General features: G+C 49.3%; 1 protein-coding gene and 1 long non-coding RNA gene across 3 annotated transcripts; one reads left to right on the top strand and one right to left on the bottom strand.

The window, feature by feature from the left end:
- Window positions 1-679: 679 nt before the first annotated feature.
- Window positions 680-3,018, bottom strand: LOC308594136. Its single transcript, XR_014011356.1, has 2 exons — window positions 2,334-3,018; window positions 680-2,100 (listed from the first exon to the last, which is right to left on the bottom strand). It is a non-coding gene; the product is annotated as an uncharacterized lncRNA (long non-coding RNA).
- Window positions 3,019-3,256: 238 nt separating this feature from the next.
- CORO1B (coronin 1B) lies at window positions 3,257-16,969 on the top strand. 2 transcript variants are annotated; one of them, XM_081206743.1, is made up of 11 exons: window positions 3,257-3,393; window positions 5,802-6,004; window positions 7,052-7,174; window positions 7,923-8,052; window positions 8,213-8,394; window positions 11,695-11,814; window positions 12,221-12,325; window positions 12,957-13,102; window positions 13,223-13,280; window positions 14,579-14,860; window positions 16,069-16,969. In XM_081206743.1, exons 2-11 carry the CDS (start codon window positions 5,804-5,806, stop codon window positions 16,195-16,197), a joined length of 1,476 nt encoding a protein of 491 aa, XP_081062869.1. In that variant the 5' UTR covers window positions 3,257-3,393; window positions 5,802-5,803; the 3' UTR covers window positions 16,198-16,969. The 2 variants fall into 2 exon arrangements, with proteins under 2 accessions (XP_081062869.1, XP_081062870.1); XM_081206744.1 differs by lacking the exon at window positions 3,257-3,393 and adding an exon at window positions 3,522-3,685.
- The last annotated feature ends 4,452 nt before the right edge of the window (window positions 16,970-21,421 follow it).

Below are 21,421 nucleotides of genomic sequence, written 5' to 3'. Positions count from 1 at the left end.
TGCTGCCTTTCCGGGGTTGCAACAGTGGTATAAAGTCACCACGAGACAGTGGTTGTAATGTACCTGCTCATCACACCCATAGCACTTGCAGTCCTTCCCTACTTTTCTGTACCTTTAGCTCCACATAGTGGCTGATTTTCCAACTCTGGACACAAGACACCACACCATAGGATACTATGCATGATTATTCACAAGCCAGTCCCACTGAATTCAGTATAACTCATGCCCTAGTCTGCATAAATGCAGCCAGGGTCTTCCTGGAAACAACACTCACTTTGGGGGGATGGAAGCCAGGGTAGTCTCATTAGCCTCAAGAAAACAAGAATATGATATATGCAAAAGGTGATTCCTCCAAGCACTGCGCTGAAATTATTGACAACTCTTGGCAACACACACCCTTTAGAACAGGGATGTTTAACAAGTTGATCGCAATCTACCGGTCGATCGGGGCGTGTCAAAGCTCAACAACTCTGGTCAATCCAATGAGTAGATCACTGTCAGCTTTTTTTATAGTGGGAGTAGATTGCAGTCTCTTGGAAGTTGGATGTGCCTGCTTTAGAACTGGATTTAACAGGCGGCTCAGGGTATATGAAAACAAAGCAGGGAATACGTTCTATGTAGTTGGATTACATTATATGTGTGGTGTAACAACACGCCAGCTTTCAATTTACACTCAATCTCAATTATGTTTATTGCTTTATTGTTAAATGAACAAGGTCATCTCAAAGATCACAAACAACAGAAGATAAAACAGGTAAAATCAAAAGAGGTAAAACCACTTTCAGCAGAGGGAAGATAATGAAAGATAGTACATACAAATGCCTTTCAACAAAGCAAATCTCCTACATTTCTGAGCCGTCAAAAACTTTGCAACTTTCCGTGTAAGCTTTTCCCTCCTGGTGATGAACTCTTTTAATTAGGCCATTCCTGTTTTGCATCATTTTCTCATCAAATTTCCTTCTAGGCAGAACATGGTATAAAATATGGCAACATATTGTTAACTGAGCGAGCTCCACAAATACACATTAGGTAATCTACTGCAATTTTATGGTAATAGCCCTAGCGATAATGGGGAAGCTTCCTGATTCTGGGAAGGCCTTATGTAAAAAAGTGAAATGTTTGATTAAATAACTAAATATGGAGTAAATCCAATTGAACATGGGGGGCTTACTTCTGAGATGTTTGCAATGCATCTCTCTTGCATGTGTTACTTTAATAAGTTGAATGTAACAAAAATATAGAGGATTTAGCAAAGTCCTTATCAGCCATATAAGCTTCCTCAATTGGTTTAGTTCTTTTTTTGCAACAGTTTTTCATGCATTTGAGTTTCAAACTAGAGCATGCAGTTGCAGACATTTTTGGAAGTCTTTTGGAAATAATACAGATAATACAGATTGTCATAACACTATATAAGCTTAATATGCATAAATTGTTTGTGCTCTAATTCATGCAACAGAGATCCCAGTCATAAACTTAAAATTGTTTTGTGGTATTTACAATTGACCCACCTCTGATAACATACAGATTCACAGAGGAAGCAGTTTCCCAAGCATACATCCCGAGCCCCAGGAAGATCAAGAGTGGCAGTCAACTTTTTTAGACAAATTAGACCCATTGAACATTAATTCCAATGCATCTACTCTGAGCAAAACTTAGTTGAATCCCAATCAATGTCTTCAGTTCCTGCAAAGGTCAGGATTAGTTGCAAAAACCTGGTGCCTATTGGGACTGATGGGGCAGAAGGCTGGAAGCCAGGGTCAAGGACAAGCTGAGTCAACTAATTCCAGCTTTGTCCCCATCCTGCCCCCTGCTGAGTTCTACAAAAGGCAACACAGAGACCAAAGAGGAGGAGGAGGAGGTTGATAGGCTGTGCCACTCCCTGAAAGGTTGTAAGGAGGATGACAGACAGGCAGGCAGGAGCTGGCTAAGAGCAGTCTGAGGTTGGTGGAGCCACGCCTCTCTTACCTAATGGCCAACCTCTACTGGGATGGGGTCCAAAATCCACCCCTTCTTCCCATTTGCTCCCTAGTTCACCCATTTCACTTGTCAGGGCAATCCTATGTGTCTACTCAGAAGAAAGCCTAACTGAGTTCAATGAGACTTACTCCCACGCAAGCGAGCATTGGAATATAGTGGTACCTCAGGTTACAGACGCTTCAGGTTAGACTCCACTAACCTATAGTACCTCGGGTTAAGAACTTTACTTCAGGATGAGAACAGAAATCGTGCAGCAGTGGCGCAGCAGCAGGAGGCCCCATTAGCTAAAGTGGTGCTTTAGGTTAAGAACAGTTTCAGGTGAAGAACGGACCTCCAGAATGAATTAAGTTCTTAACCTGAGGTACCACTGTACAACCACTGGCTTCACATTCAAATTCGAATGTAAGCTCTTTGGGGCAGGGAACTTTTTCTGCTGTTTTCTTTCTTAATGCCTGATGTACATTGAGGGGGTTAAGAACTGCAACAAATTCTGAACAAGCCCATCCTGCCTTGAAGCAGTTGCGTGTCTCCTTCCAAGTACAGTTCAGGACAGTCCACACCAGCGGGCTCAGGCACCTTCCACGCACCGGCCGACACGGAACTGGCAGGCTTAAAACGCCCTGCGAGTCAAAGGAAATGGTGTGTATGCGATCTCAGAATCACTTATATTATATTATGCGCAGAATGAGAGGGTGGCTCCGTCCCTGCCCTGAGAAGCTTTATAGCCTCCCATCACCCTAAGGTAACTTTTACATCACTAGGAGCAAGTTTCTCATCAAGAAAGGCGGTTCCGACGCCCACAATTCCACCAAAGGAGACCTCCTGAAAAATCCCCGCCTTCCCTTCACAGTTTGGTTACTCTCATTAGTTCCCGGCAGGGAAAGCAGGAATGCACTCGGCGCATGCTCAGAGGCACTCTCTCCTCGACTCAAGCAGGGGGACGGCCCCGCAGTCGAAAAACGCCAGGCTGGCGGAGTTCTGCGCACAGTCTCTTGCGCCACCCTTGCAGCCTGGAAATTGCGCGCCAAGACAAGCGGCGGAGACGGCAGTTCTTGGGCCCGGCCCGGCCCGGCCCATCTCCCCCGTCCCGTCGCGGCGGGTGTTGCCCGGGCAGGCAGCCCTTGGCGCGCGCCGGGGTGCGTGGCCGGCCGCTGACCCCAGAGGCAGCCCTTCCCCTCGCCTCGCCTCTCCCAGCCCCGAAGGCAGGTGAACTGGGCGCGGGGAAGGAAGCTTCCTCGGCCTGCCCTCGCCGCTGCTGCTGTCACTTCCTGTAGCCGCCGAGAGCCCAGCCCAGCCCGGGTCCTCCTCCTCCTGCTTCTGCTGCTGCTCCCTCCCTCCCTCCCCGCAGCCGCCTGCACCGCCCTGGGCAGCGCGCAAAGGAGAGGCTGCTGCGGTCGCCCCCGTCCTCCCCAGCCGGTGAGTGGCGATGGGCGGGTGAAGCTCGGCGGGCATTGCGGGTGGGGAGAGGGGAGGCGGAGAGAGCCGGGCCCGGAGGCGCTTCCCGGGCGGGAAGAGCGGGGAATCAGGCAGGCTCAAGAGGGGAGGAAGAGGCGGAGGCGTCGGTTTCGCCAGACCCAGCTCGGTCGCTGTTCCTCTGCGCCCCCGCCTCCCCAGAGTCCCGCCCTGCTGCTGTGCCTTTGCCTCTCCGGTGCCGGGAACGGGAAGGGAGCGGCAATTTCCCCACCCCGCCTCCCCAGCTTCCCTTTCGGTACTTTCTAGATCCAGAGCTTGCTGCTTATATGCAAACCAAAATGCATGTATAAGGGAGCGGTTCCTCGGTGCCAGGGGGAGGGAAAGCACTTTGTAGGTGCTCAGAGGCTCCCTTTGGCTGCGTCTGTGCCACCGGGCTCGACCGCTAGGATTCAGTAGTTTCTGGGGCTAAACCCCAGCAGAGTTGCTCTTCCCTATTGAAAAAGTACCCGGTCAGGTCACTCCCCTCACCCCGGCAAGGCTTGTATAATGCCTTGGTCCCTTAAAAGGGTATGTTGTAGTTTGGAGGAAGGTAGGGTATGCTCCAGGTAAGCGCTGGTGGGGCCACACCTTCCTTGCGCCAGATTCTTCTGGTCCCTTTTCGTCCAATAGTAACAGTTGCGCTTTGGTTGCAAAATGTTCGGCTGCACATCCGGCTGCGGCTTCAGTGGACCAACTGTGCTGTGATTTAACCATTTCCCTGTGGGGTTGTTTCTTGCAGGAAATGAGTTTTCGGGAAACACTTCCTTTCCCGAGGAAAGGAGTGTGTGTGTGTGTGTGTGTGTGTGTGTGTGTGTGTACAACAACAACCCTGAACCCGTTGCTTTTCTCAAGTTCTTGCTTTATGTTGTTTTCTCCCTCCGTCTCCTTTTGGTCCCCAAACTCCAAAACAGGAAGACTTCTGGGTTCAAAGTTCTGGTTCGCTGATGTTAGGTAGCATTCATCCAATTCTCCTACACCTTCCTGTCTTCCTCCAAAGTTTTCCTGGCTGCGCAGAAGAATAAACAAGGCTTGCCCATTCTTGAGTCCTTCTCTGTCATCGGCCATTCTCACAGGAACCACCCAAAGGGAACTTTTCTCCTGTGGCTTTGAGTCACACCTGGTTACAGTTCGGAGTAGTGGGTGGGGCTGCCACTGAAACCTGAAGACGGAAGTTCCTACCCCATCTCCCCAAAAGTCTTACGACTGTGTGCTTGAAACAGAACTTGTGCTTAAATGGATTGATTCCCTTTACTGTAAGGGTTGTGTGCTGTGGTTGCAGAGCTTTTAAATGCTTGCTTCTAGCCTTAAAGGTTTTTGTTTGGTCTCACTCAGATCAGGTGTTGAAGCAGCAGGCTGAATTTTGCTTTTGGTGGGCACTGCTTCCATGAAAAACACGTCTATATAAGGCTACAGGAAGTTCAGTGCGTTTTCCTTCTCTTGCGACTGACCGCTGTCAGTCATCCATAGATAGGCCTTGATGGGGCCTTTTGATTAATTACACTAAGGGGTTTTAACTTCAGTGATTTTGGCCTGCCACTTTTCAGGGGTGACATTGGGGTGGGTATTTACTCTGGTCTTGTAAGTGTATTTTCGTTTCTGGCATTTCACATGTAAACCAAAGAAATGCAATAGCAGAGCCTGTGTACCAGATTGTGTAGAGCACTGTATCTTTTGATTTACGGTGTGCACGCATCTATTGAAAAGGCAAGTGTTTGGAATCAATCTGGGATTCTACTGCAGGATTCATAAAGGAGAAAGCTGCTAATTCCCTCTTCCGCTGTGTTTCCCTCCCACCTGCATAGAGCCGAATCAAGGTAGAACCCCACCCTCCCGTAATAAAGGAGGTTGGATATTAGACGATAGACTAGCAGCGATTGAAACAGAAACAGGACAACAAGTGGCAAATAATCCAGCCAGAGTCATCAATGAGCCTCTGCACGTGACTATTGCCTATACACAGAAGCAAAGCACAGAGAAAATGCGAGTTGTCAATTATAAAATGAGCTGGAGTGCAAAAATTTGTACGGAGGCCAAAAATGTAGAGCTGCCGAGAGCCTGAGTGCACAGAGGTATTTATGTATGTAGGGGGGAATATGAATGTTTTGGGGGGGTCCAAGTTTGATCAAGAGCACCCGAGGCTTCCTGCTCATTGTCGAAAGAGGTCGGACCTGCAACATCTTCAGCAAGTGAAGTGATTGCAATCTGTGCAGCAGCTCTGCCGAATTCCTTTGATTCCTGTTCCACATTTCTGAACAACCTTATTACAATCCTATTAGAAATCCTATTGCAGCATCGCCCTTGGGGAGCATTGTGCATGGCCAGCCTGCGAGATTATAAAGGTGTGTCGCTTTTCTTCTCTTCTGCCTCTGCAGCCATGTCCTTCCGAAAGGTTGTGCGCCAGAGCAAATTCCGCCACGTCTTTGGGCAGCCCGTCAAGAATGACCAGTGCTACGATGACATCCGGGTGTCACGAGTCACTTGGGACAGCACTTTCTGCGCTGTCAACCCCAAGTTTGTGGCTGTGATTATAGAGGCCAGTGGAGGAGGGGCCTTCATGGTGCTCCCGCTACAGAAGGTGAGGGAACAGTCTGACTTGGGAAGCACTGGGCTCGCCTTCGTTAGAGGTTCTTAAGCAGAAGCCAGTGACCATTGGGGGTGGCGTCAGCCACAGATTTCCTGCGTTAGCAGAAGGTTAGACTAGATGACACTTTGAAGTCCCTCCCGACCCTAACACTCTTAAGTACAGTGGTTCCTCGAGTTACAAACGCCTCAGGTTACAAATGCTTCAGGTTACAAACTCTGCTAACCTGGAAGCGTTACCTCGAGGTGAGAACTTTGCCCCAGGATGAGAACGGAAATCGTGTGCCAGCGGCAGCAAGAGGCCCCATTAGCGAAAGGACGCCTTCTAGTTAAGAACAGTTTCAGGTTAAGAACGGACCTCCGGAACGAATTAAGTTCATAACTAGAGGTACCACTGTACTGGGGATGTCAATGGATGGGTGTAGGAATAGGGAAGATGTGCACAAGGTTGACTGGCCCCAAGAATTTCTCAGCTCATAAGAAGAGGGACTCATCTAGTCCAGCATCCTGTTCCCACAGTGGCCAACCAGATGCCTTGTGGGAAACCTGCAAGCAGGACCCAGGCACACTCTTCCCCTCCTGCGGTTTCCATGTGGCCTCTGGTTATGGAGGCAGAGCATAGCCATCCCTGCTAGTAGCCATTGTTAGCTTTGTCCTCCCTGAATTAGTCTAATCCTTTCTTAAAGTCATCCAGGTTGGTGGTCACCACTGCCTCATGTGGGAGAGAGTTCCATAGTTTAATTCTGCACTGCACTGCACGAAGAAGTACTTTCTTTTATCTTGTCCCGAATCTTGCAATATTCTAACTTGGGTCTCAATATATCATTCCTCCTGCTGCTTCTTCTCCTATCTTGTGTTTTGTGTCTTCGAGCACATAATATTTTAGGGGTACTGAGGGATGGAACAGAGGGGTTGTACTGGGACTGCTGGTAGTCTTGTGGGGCAAATGGGGAAAGCTGGGACAGGAAACAGGATAGTTGATTTGAGGAGCCTGGAAGGGACTGCCTGATGACTCTTGTCCCCTTTGGTTATTTTTCCCCAGACCGGACGCATTGATAAGTCTTACCCTACGGTGTGTGGGCACACAGGACCTGTTTTGGACATTGACTGGTGCCCGCACAATGATAACGTCATCGCTAGTGGCTCTGAGGATTGCACTGTTATGGTGAGGGGCAGCTGGTAAAATGACTGTGTGTGTGTGTGTGTGTGTGTGTGAGAGAGAGAGAGAGAGAGAGAGAGAGAGAGAGAGAGAGAGAGAAGGGGGGCCTCACCTGTAGCCATGCTCTTGGCTAAATATATACAGAAGGTTGGGGCTGTACATATTAATGAATCAAGCAGTCACTATTGAGTGGCAAATTGAGCATGCTGTGCATTTGAAAATTCTATTTTTAAAGCAAGTTTCTAGTCCTTCAGATTGTGGAGGCTTGGAAGCACAGACTCTCTGAAGTTTGGTATGTGTATACAGGCAGGATAGCTGAGCAAGGTTTTCAGTAGCAGGGTGGGGAGGCCTGTTGACTGCCCCAGATACAGCTTGGTCTCTTATCATGATTATTTAGCAGAGGCGGACTATATTAGGCAAATTAAGTTTGCATATGCAAATGTGTTTTGTTACAATTCAATGCACAGGGCAAAGAATTCAGACGGAGGAGCTGTTAGCTGGGCTGTAGATATGGGAAGCAAGATGCTACCCGCAGAATGTGGGATGATGGGATCAGGAGAATGACCCTTTGGTGTGGAGCAAGCTAAAGCCAGAGTGTACTCCCCCCCCCCCCACGGGTGGCTGGATGTTGTTTGGCGTTTGGTTCAGGGTGATGGGAGAGCGAGGTTTGTGGGAGGCTGCCACTGGTGACAGGACCGGAGCAGACGAAAGTGCTTTGCCGGCTGAGCCATTTCACTCCCATCTTTCTCTCCAGGTATGGCAGATCCCCGAGAATGGATTGACACTGCCTCTGACGGAGCCAGTGGTTGTTCTAGAAGGGCACTCTAAGCGTGTGGGCATCATCACTTGGCATCCAACTGCCCGCAACGTCCTCCTCAGTGCAGGTACCATCTGTGGTGGTGGTGGTGGAGTAAGAGGCAGAATAAAAGTGGAGAACATCTGGCTGCAAGCTTACAGGCTGGGGCGGTTGAGACCCAAAGTTAAGGGCAGCCTAACGCAGAACTCAGTGGCAAACCTCTTCCAATGAACACCGTTTTCCCCCAGGCTGTGACAACGTGGTGATCGTGTGGAACGTGGGCACAACTGAGGAGCTTTACCGCCTGGAAGATCTGCATCCTGACCTCATTTATAATGTCAGCTGGAACCGTGACGGCAGCCTCTTCTGCTCAGCCTGCAAGGATAAAAGTGTGCGCATCATTGACCCCCGCCGTGGGCAGGTTGTTGCGGTATGTTTCTCCCTCCTTTGAAGCTTTTGGGTTCTGGCCTGTCTGTCTTGCCATTCTTGACCTCTTTACATGAGTGTTCCCTCTCTTTGGCAATCTATTACTTCCTGGCCATTCTGCAAGTCAAAGGGACCCACCTTTGTGTTTTGGGAATGTTGCAGTGGGATGTGTTTGGGCCACAGTCGGTCCTCCCTGCCCTGTTATCTGAGCAGTGGTATCTCTCTGTAGTTTGTGCCTCCCTAGTCCCCTTTTCTAGCTTGGTTGCAAGGCTCACGCTTGAGATGTGACCTGCGCTGCTTTGACTGTGCAGTAATTTGGTGATGGGAAGCTCACGCTTTGCCTCCTGGGTTAATTAGCTCTCAGCAGTGCTGATCTTTATGTAGTTGACATGTTAGTGGGCTATCTATAAGATAGGCTCTGATGCGTGGCAGTGTTTATATTGCTTATTGGGTAGCGCTTGGAGAAGCCTAATTTTAATTGAAGATGAAGACTGCATATGGAATGTGCTCTAGGCAGAGGTGCTGGCTTACGATGAATCTAAATTTCACAACCGGCAAAAACCAGAATTTGCACTTTCATTTTCGGTAGAGCAAGTTATGCACATTTTCAGATGAAGTAAATGAATTTACATGTGTGTGCGCACATATCAGCAAGAGTTCAAGGTGGTGTCATCTTTGCTACGTAGGGGACACTGTGCTAATGGCAAAATATACAGGAGGGAAGGAGGCATGAGGTTGATAAGATGATGCTAAATAGGGGAGCAGAAGCAGGAGATCTATGCAGAGAAAAGCTGTGAAACAAGGGTGAACTCCCTTCAGCCCTCGGGAGCTCGTCTGATAGTTGGGGATGGTGTAATCCAAAAACATCTGGAGAGCCACTGGTCCCCCACCCCTGTTCTGGAATCCTCATCGGATCCCTCCGAGGCTTCACCCACCTCTTCCTCTCTTCCCTCTCCCTCCCAAGCCTTTTATGAGAATTAATAAGGGCTTCTCGTCAGGCGTCTCAGGAATCTGATCATGCTGTCAATGATAATGCATTAGCATTTCCCAGGTGTGTTTCTGTAATATTATTGAGAAATCAATTCACAGGTGTTTCCAGCTAAGCCCCAGTTTTGGTATGTGACTATATATAAATTGGCAGTGCTGTATAGGATTGGGAAATGATTAAATTGGTGTTATCTGTGAGATTGCTTCCCCAGATCTCCCTGCTGTTCCTAGCTTGGGCCTGTATATAATTCAATGTGTTGTGACCTCTGAGGCCCAACCTCTTCCTTCTTTTCCCCTCTCCTACATAGGTTGATCTGGAATCTGAAGAAGGGATGAAAATGGGCTAATTTTTTTAATATAAAAAGGTTATTTTAAGAAGGAAGTAATATTTCAAAATCACGTATCTCTATGCTGTATTTGCATTCATCTGTCGTCATGCTGGCGAACAAGGGCACATGAATACTCAAGTTAAAACAGGGCGAAGGAAGCCCAAGAAGCCCTGAGTGGGCAGGTGGCCCAGGCACGCCCTCCCTCCCTCCCTCCCTCTGCCTTCGCCACAGCCACTTGCCAGGTGGAAGGAACTGAAGGCGGGGAAAGTCCTTCTCCTCTTCATCTACCTGTTGCTGCTGAGAGAAGGAAACCTGTATTTTAAAATGAAGGCTCCTTTGCCCTGGCTGAGACTGGGGGAAACGGAAGAGGAGAAAAGCCTTCTCCCCTTCATTCCCTCCCCACTGCCAGTGGCAGCTGTGGTAAAGGGAATGTGGGGATAGGTGGGTTGGGGTGAGGTGTAAAGGAAGGGCATTGGCAATGGGATGATGGGAAGGTGGGGTTTGGGGGCAAAGTGAGCTGAGGCCCCAAGCGCAGCATAAACACATCTACACAGTATAGCCGTATATAACAATGCACCAAGAGTGGCTTTTAAATTCTGCTGCTGTTAAAGGAACACACAGACGCATCAAATGCCTTACTATCTGAACACCGTGTCTTTTTAGACTCCAGATCATACCCTTTGTCTACACAGCCCCATGTTGCCTGCGCTGACTACAGCAGTGGCTCTCAGAACGAGTCTCTCAGCCCTGCGGTGAGAGGCCCTCCTAAGTGGAGATGCCTAGATTTGAGTCTCAGACCCTTCTGCATACAAGATTTGAGTCTCAGACCCTTCTGCATACAAGACACCTCCACGTATCTTCCTCTGGAGTGGGGTGGAATGAGCTGCTGAGGGCCAGACACAGTCTGACCCTGGGGAAAGGCGCTCATGATTTTAGGGGGAATGTAAACTCAGATGAGTGAGTCTCCTGTTGTAGTTCGGATCCAGCATAGCAGATACGGGAGCAAAACCTGCATTTGTGCTGCAGTACAGTGGTGCCCCGCAAGACGAACGCCTCGCAAGACGAATTTCCCTATGGGCTTGCTTCGCAAAACGAAGCTTGCCCCGCAAGCTCTGGGGACAGCGGGTCTTCCCCGCTGTCCCCGGACCTCTTTTGAAGCAAGGGGCGGCGGGGAGAAGCGATCTTCTCCCCGCAGCCCCAGGTCCGGGGACAGCGGGAAGCGCTTCCTGCTGTCCCCGGACCTCTTTTGAAGCAAGGGGCGGCGGGGAGAAGCGATCTCCCTGCAGCCCCTTGCTTCAAAAGAGGTCCGGGGACAGCGGGGAAGAAGCGATCTTCTCCCCGCAGCCCCAGGTCCGGGGACAGCGGGAAGCGCTTCCTGCTGTCCCCGGACCTCTTTTGAAGCAAGGGGCGGCGGGGAGAAGCGATCTCCCTGCAGCCCCTTGCTTCAAAAGAGGTCCGGGGACAGCGGGGAAGAAGCGATCTTCTCCCCGCAGTCCGGGGACAGCGGGAAGCGCTTCCCGCTGTCCCCGGACCTCTTTTGAAGCAAGGGGCGGCGGGGAGAAGCGATCTCCCTGCAGCCCCTTGCTTCAAAAGAGGTCCGGGGACAGCGGGGAAGAAGCGATCTTCTCCCCGCAGCCCCAGGTCCGGGGACAGCGGGAAGCGCTTCCCGCTGTCCCCGGACCTCTTTTGAAGCAAGGGGCGGCGGGGAGAAGCGATCTTCTCCCCGCAGCCCCTTGCTTCAAAAGAGGGGACAGAGCGGCGCTTCCCCTCTGTCCCCGGACGGTCTCCATAGGAACGCATTGATTGATTTTCAATGCATTCCTATGGGAAACCGTGCTTCGCAAGACGAAAAACTCGCAAGAAGAAAAAACTTGCGGAACGAATTAATTTCGTCTTGCGAGGCACCACTGTATAGCGGAGCCTGCCTGCTGCTTCACCTCTTGAATTCCCCACATCTTACCTTTTTTTTTTTTTTTTTTGCTTCACAGGAGAAGGAGAAAGCCCATGAGGGAGCACGCCCTATGCGGGCCATTTTCTTAGCAGATGGGAAGATCTTCACGACAGGTTTCAGCCGTATGAGTGAACGGCAGCTGGCACTTTGGGACCCGGTGAGTGGGAAGGTGGATCTGGGAGCGAGATGTGTGGGGAATGTGGTGGTGGTGGGGGGTGTGTGTGTGTGTGTGTGTGTGTAAGCTCTCTCTGTGTGTTCAGGGTCTCTTGTCCTGAGCAAAGAACTCCTGTTGAACGCCATGTGTTTGAGAGGTGAGAGGCAACATCTGAAGAGAGACTGCTTTGTGCAAACAGACTTGCCCCCACCCCTCAATGAGGGTCTTAACCACGCTGGGTTTTCAATCTCGGTGGGTTCGATGGACATGTGGAGTCCGCTCCCCTCTTGCTCTCAAGTGAGTGGTATCAGGATGGATGGCAGGTGAATCATCAGATCAAGATTGCGATGGTGTGAAGGATAGCATTTGAACAAGGAGGTCTGCAACCTGTGCCTTTCTGTTTTTGCAGGAGAATCTGGAGGAGCCCATGGCATTGCAAGAGCTGGACTCAAGCAATGGGGCCCTTCTTCCCTTCTATGACCCGGACACCAACGTTGTCTATGTCTGTGGCAAGGTATGCTTTCCTGCTAGGCAGGAATTAGGGAAATTAAGTTAAAATCAGAGTCTGCATTTGACAGCTTGCAGTTTAATATACCTTCAGGTATGTTATATAATATATAAATCCAATAAATAAAGTAAAATAAACAAGGAAAAGGTTCAAGTTTCATTCCCCGGCATCTACAAATAGGGCAGCCAGTCCCTGTAGGCCAGATGCCCCCAACCTGGTGTTTTCCAGATGCTTTGGACTACAATTCCCATCATCCCATACCATATCCCATGCTGGCTGGGGCTGATGGTAGTTGGAGTCTTACCAATGTCTGGAGGACGTCAGGTTGGGGGAAAGCTGCTGTAGAGAATACTGAACTAAGTGGATTCCAGGGTCTGACCTCTGTATAAGATGCTTCAAGGGCAAAGCTGGCTTCTCCTTGGGGTTCCAGAACTCTGGGTTTGTACCCTCTCTCTGAAGTGGGAGTTAATACCATGCAAGGTGGGCATTCCCTTGGCCCTCTTCCTCAACCAGTCTGTCCCACTGAAAGCGAAGTGCTCAGGGGGGAAGTGGCCCGCCCAGGGATGCCAAGCATCACAATGTCCTCTATAGGCTTAGTAACACTGTGTGCATCCTTTTTGCCCTCTCCCCCTTCCAGGGTGACTCCAGCATCCGGTACTTCGAGATCACGGCAGAAGCACCCTACATCCACTTCCTGAACACATTCACTAGCAAAGAACCCCAGCGTGGCATGGGATGGATGCCCAAGCGGGGTCTGGATGTCAACAAGTGTGAGATTGCCAGGTATTCTGAATAATGCTGGGGCTGGGCGTGTGTGTGTGTGTGTGTGACAGCAGCGAAAGAACTGGTAGACTTGACTGGCTGCTTGTGCATCAATCTTTCTCTCTTGGTGTGTTTCTGCAGGTTTTACAAACTCCACGAACGCAAGTGTGAGCCCATTATCATGACTGTGCCAAGGAAGGTGGGTGTTTGATAGTGGGGGCTAGCCTACTTTTTCCAGAAACTGCTGCTTAAGCTACGAGGGATGGGGACGGGGGCTTCCCTTGCCTCTGTTTTGGGACCAAGCAACTGCAGATGAGCCATGACCTGTCTGTGGATGGCTTGATGGTTCTGCATTAGAATCTTGAAACCTTAATCCGTGGGGCTGTTGCCACTGCCATGTTCACCCAGCAAGTTGACAGGAGGTTCACACATAACCTCATATACCCTGGAAGGTTGTGAGCATTTCAGTTCTGGCCATTGGGACAGGTGGTTGTGTCCCTTTGAAAGTGTAGCTTGGTACAGTGGTGCCTCGCAAGACGAAAATAATCCGTTCCGCGAGTCTCTTCGTCTAGCGGTTTTTTCGTCTTGTGAAGCAACCCGATTAGCGGCTATTAAAGGCTTAGCGGCTTAGCGGCTAAAAGGCTATTAGCGGCTTAGAAAAAGGGGGGGGGAGCGAAAAAAAATCAGAACACTCGCAAGACGTTTTCGTCTTGCGAAGCAAGCCCATAGGGAAATTCGTCTTGCGAAGCAGCTCAAAAACGGAAAACCCTTTCGTCTAGCGGGTTTTCCGTCTTGCGAGGCATTCGTCTTGCGGGGCACCACTGTATTTCCATCCAGCGCTGTTCTTCCCTCTGGTTTCCAGCTGTCCAGAAGGATCTTCTAAAGTCATATGCTGAAACCATTGCCATTTCAACCCTGTTCCTTCTATGATCAGAAGCATTTTTTTTCTCATTTGATGGTTGTGTGTGCTTTACTTGCCTTTAAACCAAACTGAGCATTACATAAGCATTAAATATCTATACAACTTTTAGCAGACATCTGAAGGCAGGCCTGTATTGGGAGGTTTTTAATGTTTGATGTTTTATTATGTTTTTATATGTGTTGGAAGCCGCCCAGAGTGCCTGAGGCAACTATTATTATTTATTATCATTAAGCAAATCCCTCCCTCCCCTCCAGCGTTCAGGTCTCAAGCTTTATACATATGCCTGTATGCATAGAAGTTGGATCTGTGCCCGTCTAGCTTTGAAACTATGTGGATTTAATAATAATGCTACTGCTTGACAGTTAAATAGCGTGATAGTCAAAGCACGCTGTCTGTTTTGTCTTTTAAGACTGCTCTGTAAGATAGGCCAATATAAAGTGGAGACTGAGAATTGGAAATTTTGAAACACAGCAAATTTCTTGGGTGTTTTACCTTGTACATCCCATGGCGGGGGGAGCAGCACTGTTCCATATTGCCCCAGGCTCTTAACGCTGCCCCCCCCTCTCTCTCTGCAGTCAGATTTGTTCCAAGATGATTTGTACCCTGACACAGCTGGGCCAGAAGCCACCATGGAAGCCGAGGAATGGGTGGCAGGGAAGACGGCGGGCCCCATCCTGATCTCGCTGCGCGAAGCCTACGTGCCCACCAAGCAACGTGACCTCAAAGTCAGCCGGAGGAGCTTGCTGCAAGATAGCCGCCCCGTTGCTGCCCCCAGCGCCGGGCTGAGTGCCACACACCCCAGTGCCATGTCTCAGTCTGCTGCCACGCCTGCCATTAGCGTCAGTGCTGCCAGTGGGGTATGTGCAGGGCTGGCGCCTATGCCGGAACAGGGGGTTCTGTGGGTGGGTTGTTTGATTGGTGCTCCTCTGTCGTCCCTCGCAGGGTTGCAGAGCGGGTGAGCTGGGGTGTGGGTGGATGTGGGTTAGAGCCAAGTGCAAGGAGCAGAACAGGATTCTGATGTGCCTTGGGGAGGGAGAACGGAGGAGAAGGTCTGCATGTCCAATATTCACTGCATCCTGGGACTCTCCAGCATTCTCTCCAATAATAAAGCAAATCCTTTGTAGTTTTGGAGCAGTCATCCTATTTCAGTTATTGGAGTAAGGCTTGACTAGAGGTTGTGGTTAGAAAGTGGGCTTCCCATACCCTGCAAAGTAATCTTGGCACAGAGAGCAAATAAGCCTACAAAGGTTACCAGTGTGAGTGGCTATAGGCAAATTTGTTGAGGGTAAGGCAATATTCTACCTTCAGGCACAGGATGCCTCTGAATGCCAGTTGCAAGAGAGAGGAGAGGACTCTTGTGTTCAGGCTTCACCTGTTCTTCTGGCTGGCCACAGGATGCTGGGCTACATGGACCCTTTGGCTGGATCCAGAAGAGCTTTCCTTACGTTCTACTAGCCTGCTAATCAGCTAGCAATCTGCATTTTCATGCTATCTGCAGGGGAAAGGATGCCCCCTCCTCCATAGCCAGCCTGGAAACAGAGGCAGATAGAAAAAAGAAGAAAATGCCTTCTTCTAAGCAGACTGGAGAGGAGGAACAGGATGATCCATGCTCTGCTCTTTGCTAGCCCACTCAGGCATCTGTGTGGAATTCCTGGCTGTCTGCGGCTACTAGGCAATTTGTCAAGGACAAAGGATGCTTTAGGGCATTTTTAACCTGAATGCCAGGCTGTTCCTAGTTGAACAGATCCTATGAAGTCAGTCAGTCTGCTGAAGATTTCTTTCTTTGGATGTCTGCTTCTTTCCACTATGTGTGTGCATGTGTTGACCAAGCATTTGCCAGTGTTGCTTTCTTCCTTCCCCCAACATGTGTGTGGGTACACGCACACACACATGCACACATATGTGTGTACACACATACATGGTGCACTCCCTCTCATACATGCACTGGGGGAGGAGGCGCAAGTCCCACTGATCCCAGGAGTACAGGTCATGGGGTGGTTATGAGCTGAGCAGCTGGGATCCTGTTGAAAAGAGCAGCATGACACTGCTTTCTTCTTCCTTGCAGGACGGCGGGCAGGTCATTGAAGAAGTGCTGCGTGAAGTGGCGTCACTGCGGATGCTTGTGGCTGCGCAAGGCGAGCGCATTGGGCGGCTAGAGGAGCAGCTGAGCCGCATTGAGAACGGCGATGTCTAGGAGGGGTCCCCGCGGAGGAGACCTCACCAACATGGATCTTCTTAAACGCTTCACCTTTTTTTTGAGCTGCCAGTAATCCCTTTATACACTGCCTCATCCTGCCCTGTGGTGTGAGACAGGGACTTGCCCTCTCTTGCTGCTACTGGGAATGTTTCTTGGGTTTTGTCTCGGACCAAATCTCCTCCTTCTCCTGCACCCTGTTTTACCCGAGGGGCGATGTGCTGGTCTCCCCACATCTGTCCCTTTGCCTTATTCTGGCCAGAGTCCCTCTGGCCCTGTCCCCTTCCCATGGCTGGGGTTGGCTTGAATGTCCCCCTGTGGGGATCAGGACTAGCTAACTGCACAGTCTGACATGCCCACGCTTTCCACTGCAGAGAAGGCTGGGATTCCCCTTCCCAATCTCTCATGGCAGGTGGATTTTGCGCTTTATTGGAAGCCAGTGCTTCCTATGGGCCAGGCCTCTTCTCCCCCTTTTCCCTGCTAGGACCACTGAGAATCCTGTTGAGGATTCTTCTGCTTCCTTGCCTGAATTTTATTTTACTTCAAAGAGACCATGGGTGGGATCATTGGGGCTTGACTATGAAATAAATCTGCCATCTAGTCACAGTCCTTAAGTTTCTTGTCTCTGGGACCACTCCTCTCTCCCTCCCTCCAGCCCTCAAATGCTAAGCAGGTTCTGACGAAACACACGAGGGGGTTGGAGGTGAAAAGAAACTCTTCAGGTTCAATAATCTATATTTTCATTCCAAATAAAAGTCTTTATAAAGCCACAGCTCTGTGCACAAGTCTGTTGCTGCCGCCTCCCTTCTTTCCACAGATGAATTCAGAGGAGTGCAGGGTAAGTGCAGGCTTTTCCTGGAGCATTTGCTTTCTTCCCACCATTTTATGTGGGTTCACTTTCAGCGTGTGGTGGAAAAACACAGTGGAACAGGCAACAGCCCTGGCATTTCTTCTCACCTAGAGCTGCCCAAAGAAACCAAGAAGGACACAAGTCATGTTGGATGCTTGCAGGAAAAACAACACTTCACTTAAACTTCACCCTTTCTAAATCAGTGTTAGGAAATTATCGGTGTCTGCATGTGCCATATGGCTTTCAGGGGTTATAGGAGCCAAACTTGACATGGAAAGGTAGGGCTGTCTGTGTGAGTAAGCAATGGTTTTCCAACCTGAACTTTTAATGTTCACTTTTTTTTAATGGGAAGATTGCTTCACTTGTTCTGTGTTTATACTGGGTTTCAGAGTGGCTTGCATGCCCTGAACATATGTGAATATTCAGGCCTTTTCCTGTTGGCTGCTCCACTTTTGTTTTGAATTCTAACAAAGCTTATTTCCTGTTACTTATAATCTGGATTTTTAAGCAAGGTAAAATGCATGCTTGCTTTTTGAATGTAATTGGAACAATCCTTGTGTGTATGTGTAGCGCAGGAGCTTGCATTTTTTTAAAAAGAGGAACAAGGTTGGAGAAGTGTGCACTATAGAGGCAGGAGGTTAAATGAGGCCACCCTCTTCTGGAAGAAAGAGGAATGTAGGTAGAGCTATCCCTCACACATAAACAGAGCAAATTACTACATGCCAGCCTAGATATTTACCTGGTGAGATGCCTGCTCAAGGAGGGATAGGTAATTGCTTGCTTTCGTGGTTGCATTTTGACTTGAGCAGGTCAGGCTCCCTCTTGTTTCTGCTACTTCCCACTATCTTAGTTGCTGAGCCAAGTTTGATCTGGGTTTTAGTTTGGCAATCTCTCTCTTGATATCCTTAAAAGGATAGGTCCCTAAAGGAAAGGTTTTCTGGCACTCTCCACCAGGGGGCTTTTCATATTCAGTTGGCTTACAGTGCTTTGACTGTAAGAAGCTTCATGTTGTTTTCTCCTGCAACTCCTATTTTGTCTTCCCTCCCCTTCCTTTTTGATCTGGCATCTGCCTGAGCTTTTGCTCAGTGCTTGCATTTGTTGCGCGAAATTCCTTGGCAATCAAATAACTTTGCTTCCTTCTGTTCCAGTGGCGCATCCCTCCTTTGAGCTTGGAACAGCCAGCCTTGGGCATGTGCAAGAGGAATGTGTTCTGCAGCCTCATGTGCATAAAGTGGTACATGCCTTTTTGAGTGCAACCCACTTCTTGTCTTTGGTTTGATAAGGAACTGGGAGCAATGAGACCGTGGAGCTCATGACTCGTGGCGAATCTTGACAGAACAGGGGCTAGGCTGGGGCAGAGAACCTTCTTAAGCCTGAGGGCCACATTCTCTTCTAGGCAAACTTCCAAGGGCCATAGGCCGCTGGTGGGCAGGGCCAGGAGCAAAAACAACAATTCCCTCCTACATCTCTTCTCTGTTCTCCCATCAAGGCATGCAAGGTCACAGCCACATCATACATGTAAAACACTCTTGCCCCACTTTTGCAAGAGTCATGCCTGGGTCACATCCTGCTTTGGACTGCTGCAACATTGTGGGGCTGCACTGGATCATTTGGAATCTGCAGCTAATGCAGGATGCTGACGCCAGGAGCTTGTCACAGGAGGCATGGGGCTCCTTTGTTTAATCTGCACTCGTTCCTGGTGTATTTCCAACCAAGCCCAGTTCAGGGAATTTAAAGAAATAGCTGATACTGCTTGCCCTGGGAGATCTGCTGGAGGGTGTGTGTGTTTCTGTTCCACCTCCCTCCTCTATTGAAGCATAGTTCAGAAGGGTGAGAGATACATCTCTAGCTTCCTCCCTTTGACATTTTGCAAGCTGCTGAAGACCACATTGTTCAGGCAGGCCTTTGGTTTGAATTAGCTCCTGTCGAATTGCCTTTTATGCAGTCCTATCAATTGCTATATTCATTACTCTGTGTGTGTATGTGCACACACAATCTATTGTTTGTTTCCACTGTTTAAAAATACCACAATGAATTGAATGCTCCCTTAGGAGCTTTTTCTGAAAAGCAGTTTTAAGGTTTTTTCAAAGCAAAGTAATTCAGAAACATTCAATCTCCCACCGCAGTAAACACTGAATGTGCAGAGAGAGAATATCTCCTGGGCTTGTGGGGCATCTAGTTCCTAGCAACGTCTTTTGTGGCTGCTGGAGAAGTCAATCTGATTTCTGCCAAAGTGCATGCACGCTGTAGGTACCTGCTGCGCATTAAGGTGCTCCGGAAGTGTGTAGGTGGCGGGTGGCAGGTGTGCTGCTCTTCCTGTCCTAGACTAAGCAGCAGAAGCTGTTCTGGGGGGTGGGGTGACAGGAAACTTGTGGTTGGCACTGTTGAATTAAGGCGCCTCTGCTGCCTGAGCCTGCAGGAAATAGTGTTGTTGTAAGGTGCATGCAAACCATGCATGCAAAGCCTCCACACTGCGGTACCAATTTGTGATCTGTGCTCTCTGCATAGACAAAAGCTGCTGATGGGATAGAAAAGTGGTCGCTCTCTTTCCCATATGACTGCAAGGGCTATGAAGTGGTGGAAATGAAGAGAGCACATCCTGGCTCTACTTTTCCTGGGCAAGGAAACAGCTGCAAAGTTTTCTTGAGCACCCTCTGTACATCTTCTGTATAACACACCCCACCCCACCGTTGTCCTCCCGGGATGTAGGTGGTGTGGAAGTGTGCTTTACCTTTTTTTAAACTCCTCTATCAGCTGCAGTGGACTATCCTTTACAATCAGGAGTCCTTAATCCAGTTGTACAAGCCCAGATGAGGAGCAAACAAACACAGGAATCTGCTACAGTACATAGCATAGGCCCTGAAAGCCTTGTGAATAAGGTGGGACAACCATTGATAGCTGTCCAAAGTAATTGATTTGGTACATTTTATATCTCCCTCTTCCCCACCCCAAATTTAAGCAGAACAGACACTGGCATGAGAAACAAATTTGGTTAATATTTCTGGCTTTCTTCCCAATGAGAGATGCTTATCAGTGCAATGGGGAAGTTCTGCTTAAGCCTGATAATGGTTGGAAGTACCCAAAAGAGGTAAATAGTTGATTCTTTGCATCAGGTGCTAAGTATAGCTTTGTAGTGTTTTCTCTGTGCAGGGTGAAGAGCAGAGGCAGGAAACATCTCTCCGCCACCCCCAAAGTGCACACACAGGGCCACTGCTTGCAAAGTTTCATTTTCCTCCAGGCTACATGCAGTGCAGCAGAGCAAAGAGCACTCCACTCCTGACGATGGTAAGAAAGAGGGTAGACCCAACGGGGCTGGAGAAGATGGATTTGGAAGGGTGGCATGTGTGAGAGAGAGAGAGTGTGAGAGCGAGAAGAGGCAAAGTTGCACGACCCTACTGGACTTGAGACAGTAGTGGCCAAGACTTTTAGAAACCAGAATGTTTCCTTATCGCGAATAGCTGGTTAGACTTGGAGCCTCTCACTGGGCTCTTTCCATTTGCTGTTCTTTGGCTTCTGCAAGGAGGTGCCAGGCTCTCTTTTCTCCAGGAGAAGTTGAGCAGGCAGGGCTACCAAGGCAGATAAGGAAGAATAAGAGAGGGGCTGTTGGCACAGGCTGGTTAAATGCTGCTCATAAGGTGGTGGCCATCCCTGGTTGACCAGAGGGACTCCACTTTGTCCTCTCTCTCCTGCCACTGGCAGGGGGGTGGGAATGCAGCGGCCATTCTGCTGCTGCTCTATAATTTGTTTTGATACAGTGGAGGAGAAGGTACTCCCTTGGGCATTTTCTTAAGTGAAAAGGCTGCACGGAAAATCGTAAAATAATTCAAGAGATGCCTTGAGGTGCCGCATTCTCTTCCTCCCTGCGTGTGAGACCACTTGGAAGTGGCAAAAGCTCTTAAAAGGTATCAATGGGGCCAGTTTCCCTTTTGCTGTGATGAAAGCCCAGGACCTGCAGCACTGGAATGGCTTTTCTTTCATTGCTTATAGTCCTTTGTTCTGTGTTCCCTCCTTATTCCACTGGGCAGTTTTGATAAGGCGCCCTACTCTGGCACGTTGGCTTCTTGGACACTTCTGTTTCCTTTGATGTTCTGCCTTACCTCTTAAAGTTCTTCTGTTCCATCAGATGACATTTCTGCTTTTGGGCTAGAGAACGCCAAGGTTAAGCTATGCTCTGATGCTGGCCTCTTTAATGGCCTTTGCGAGTAGTTGAAAACTGGGCCTTTTGCTGCCTTCAATCCTTTGTTGGTAAAGCTGCTTCCTTTAATATGGGATGGAGCAAAGGGCTTTTCTGCTGCAGTAGATAGCAGTGATAGGAAATCTGTTGCTCACCAGATATTATTGAACTCCAACTCCCATGAGCCTCAGCCAGCATGG

This window comes from Podarcis bocagei, assembly GCF_964188305.1.
Source record: "Podarcis bocagei genome assembly, chromosome: 1".
In the NCBI taxonomy this organism is placed as follows: Eukaryota; Metazoa; Chordata; class Lepidosauria; order Squamata; family Lacertidae; genus Podarcis; species Podarcis bocagei.
Note: the sequence above shows the minus strand (reverse complement) of the source record. Positions and strands in the feature narration are given on the sequence as shown.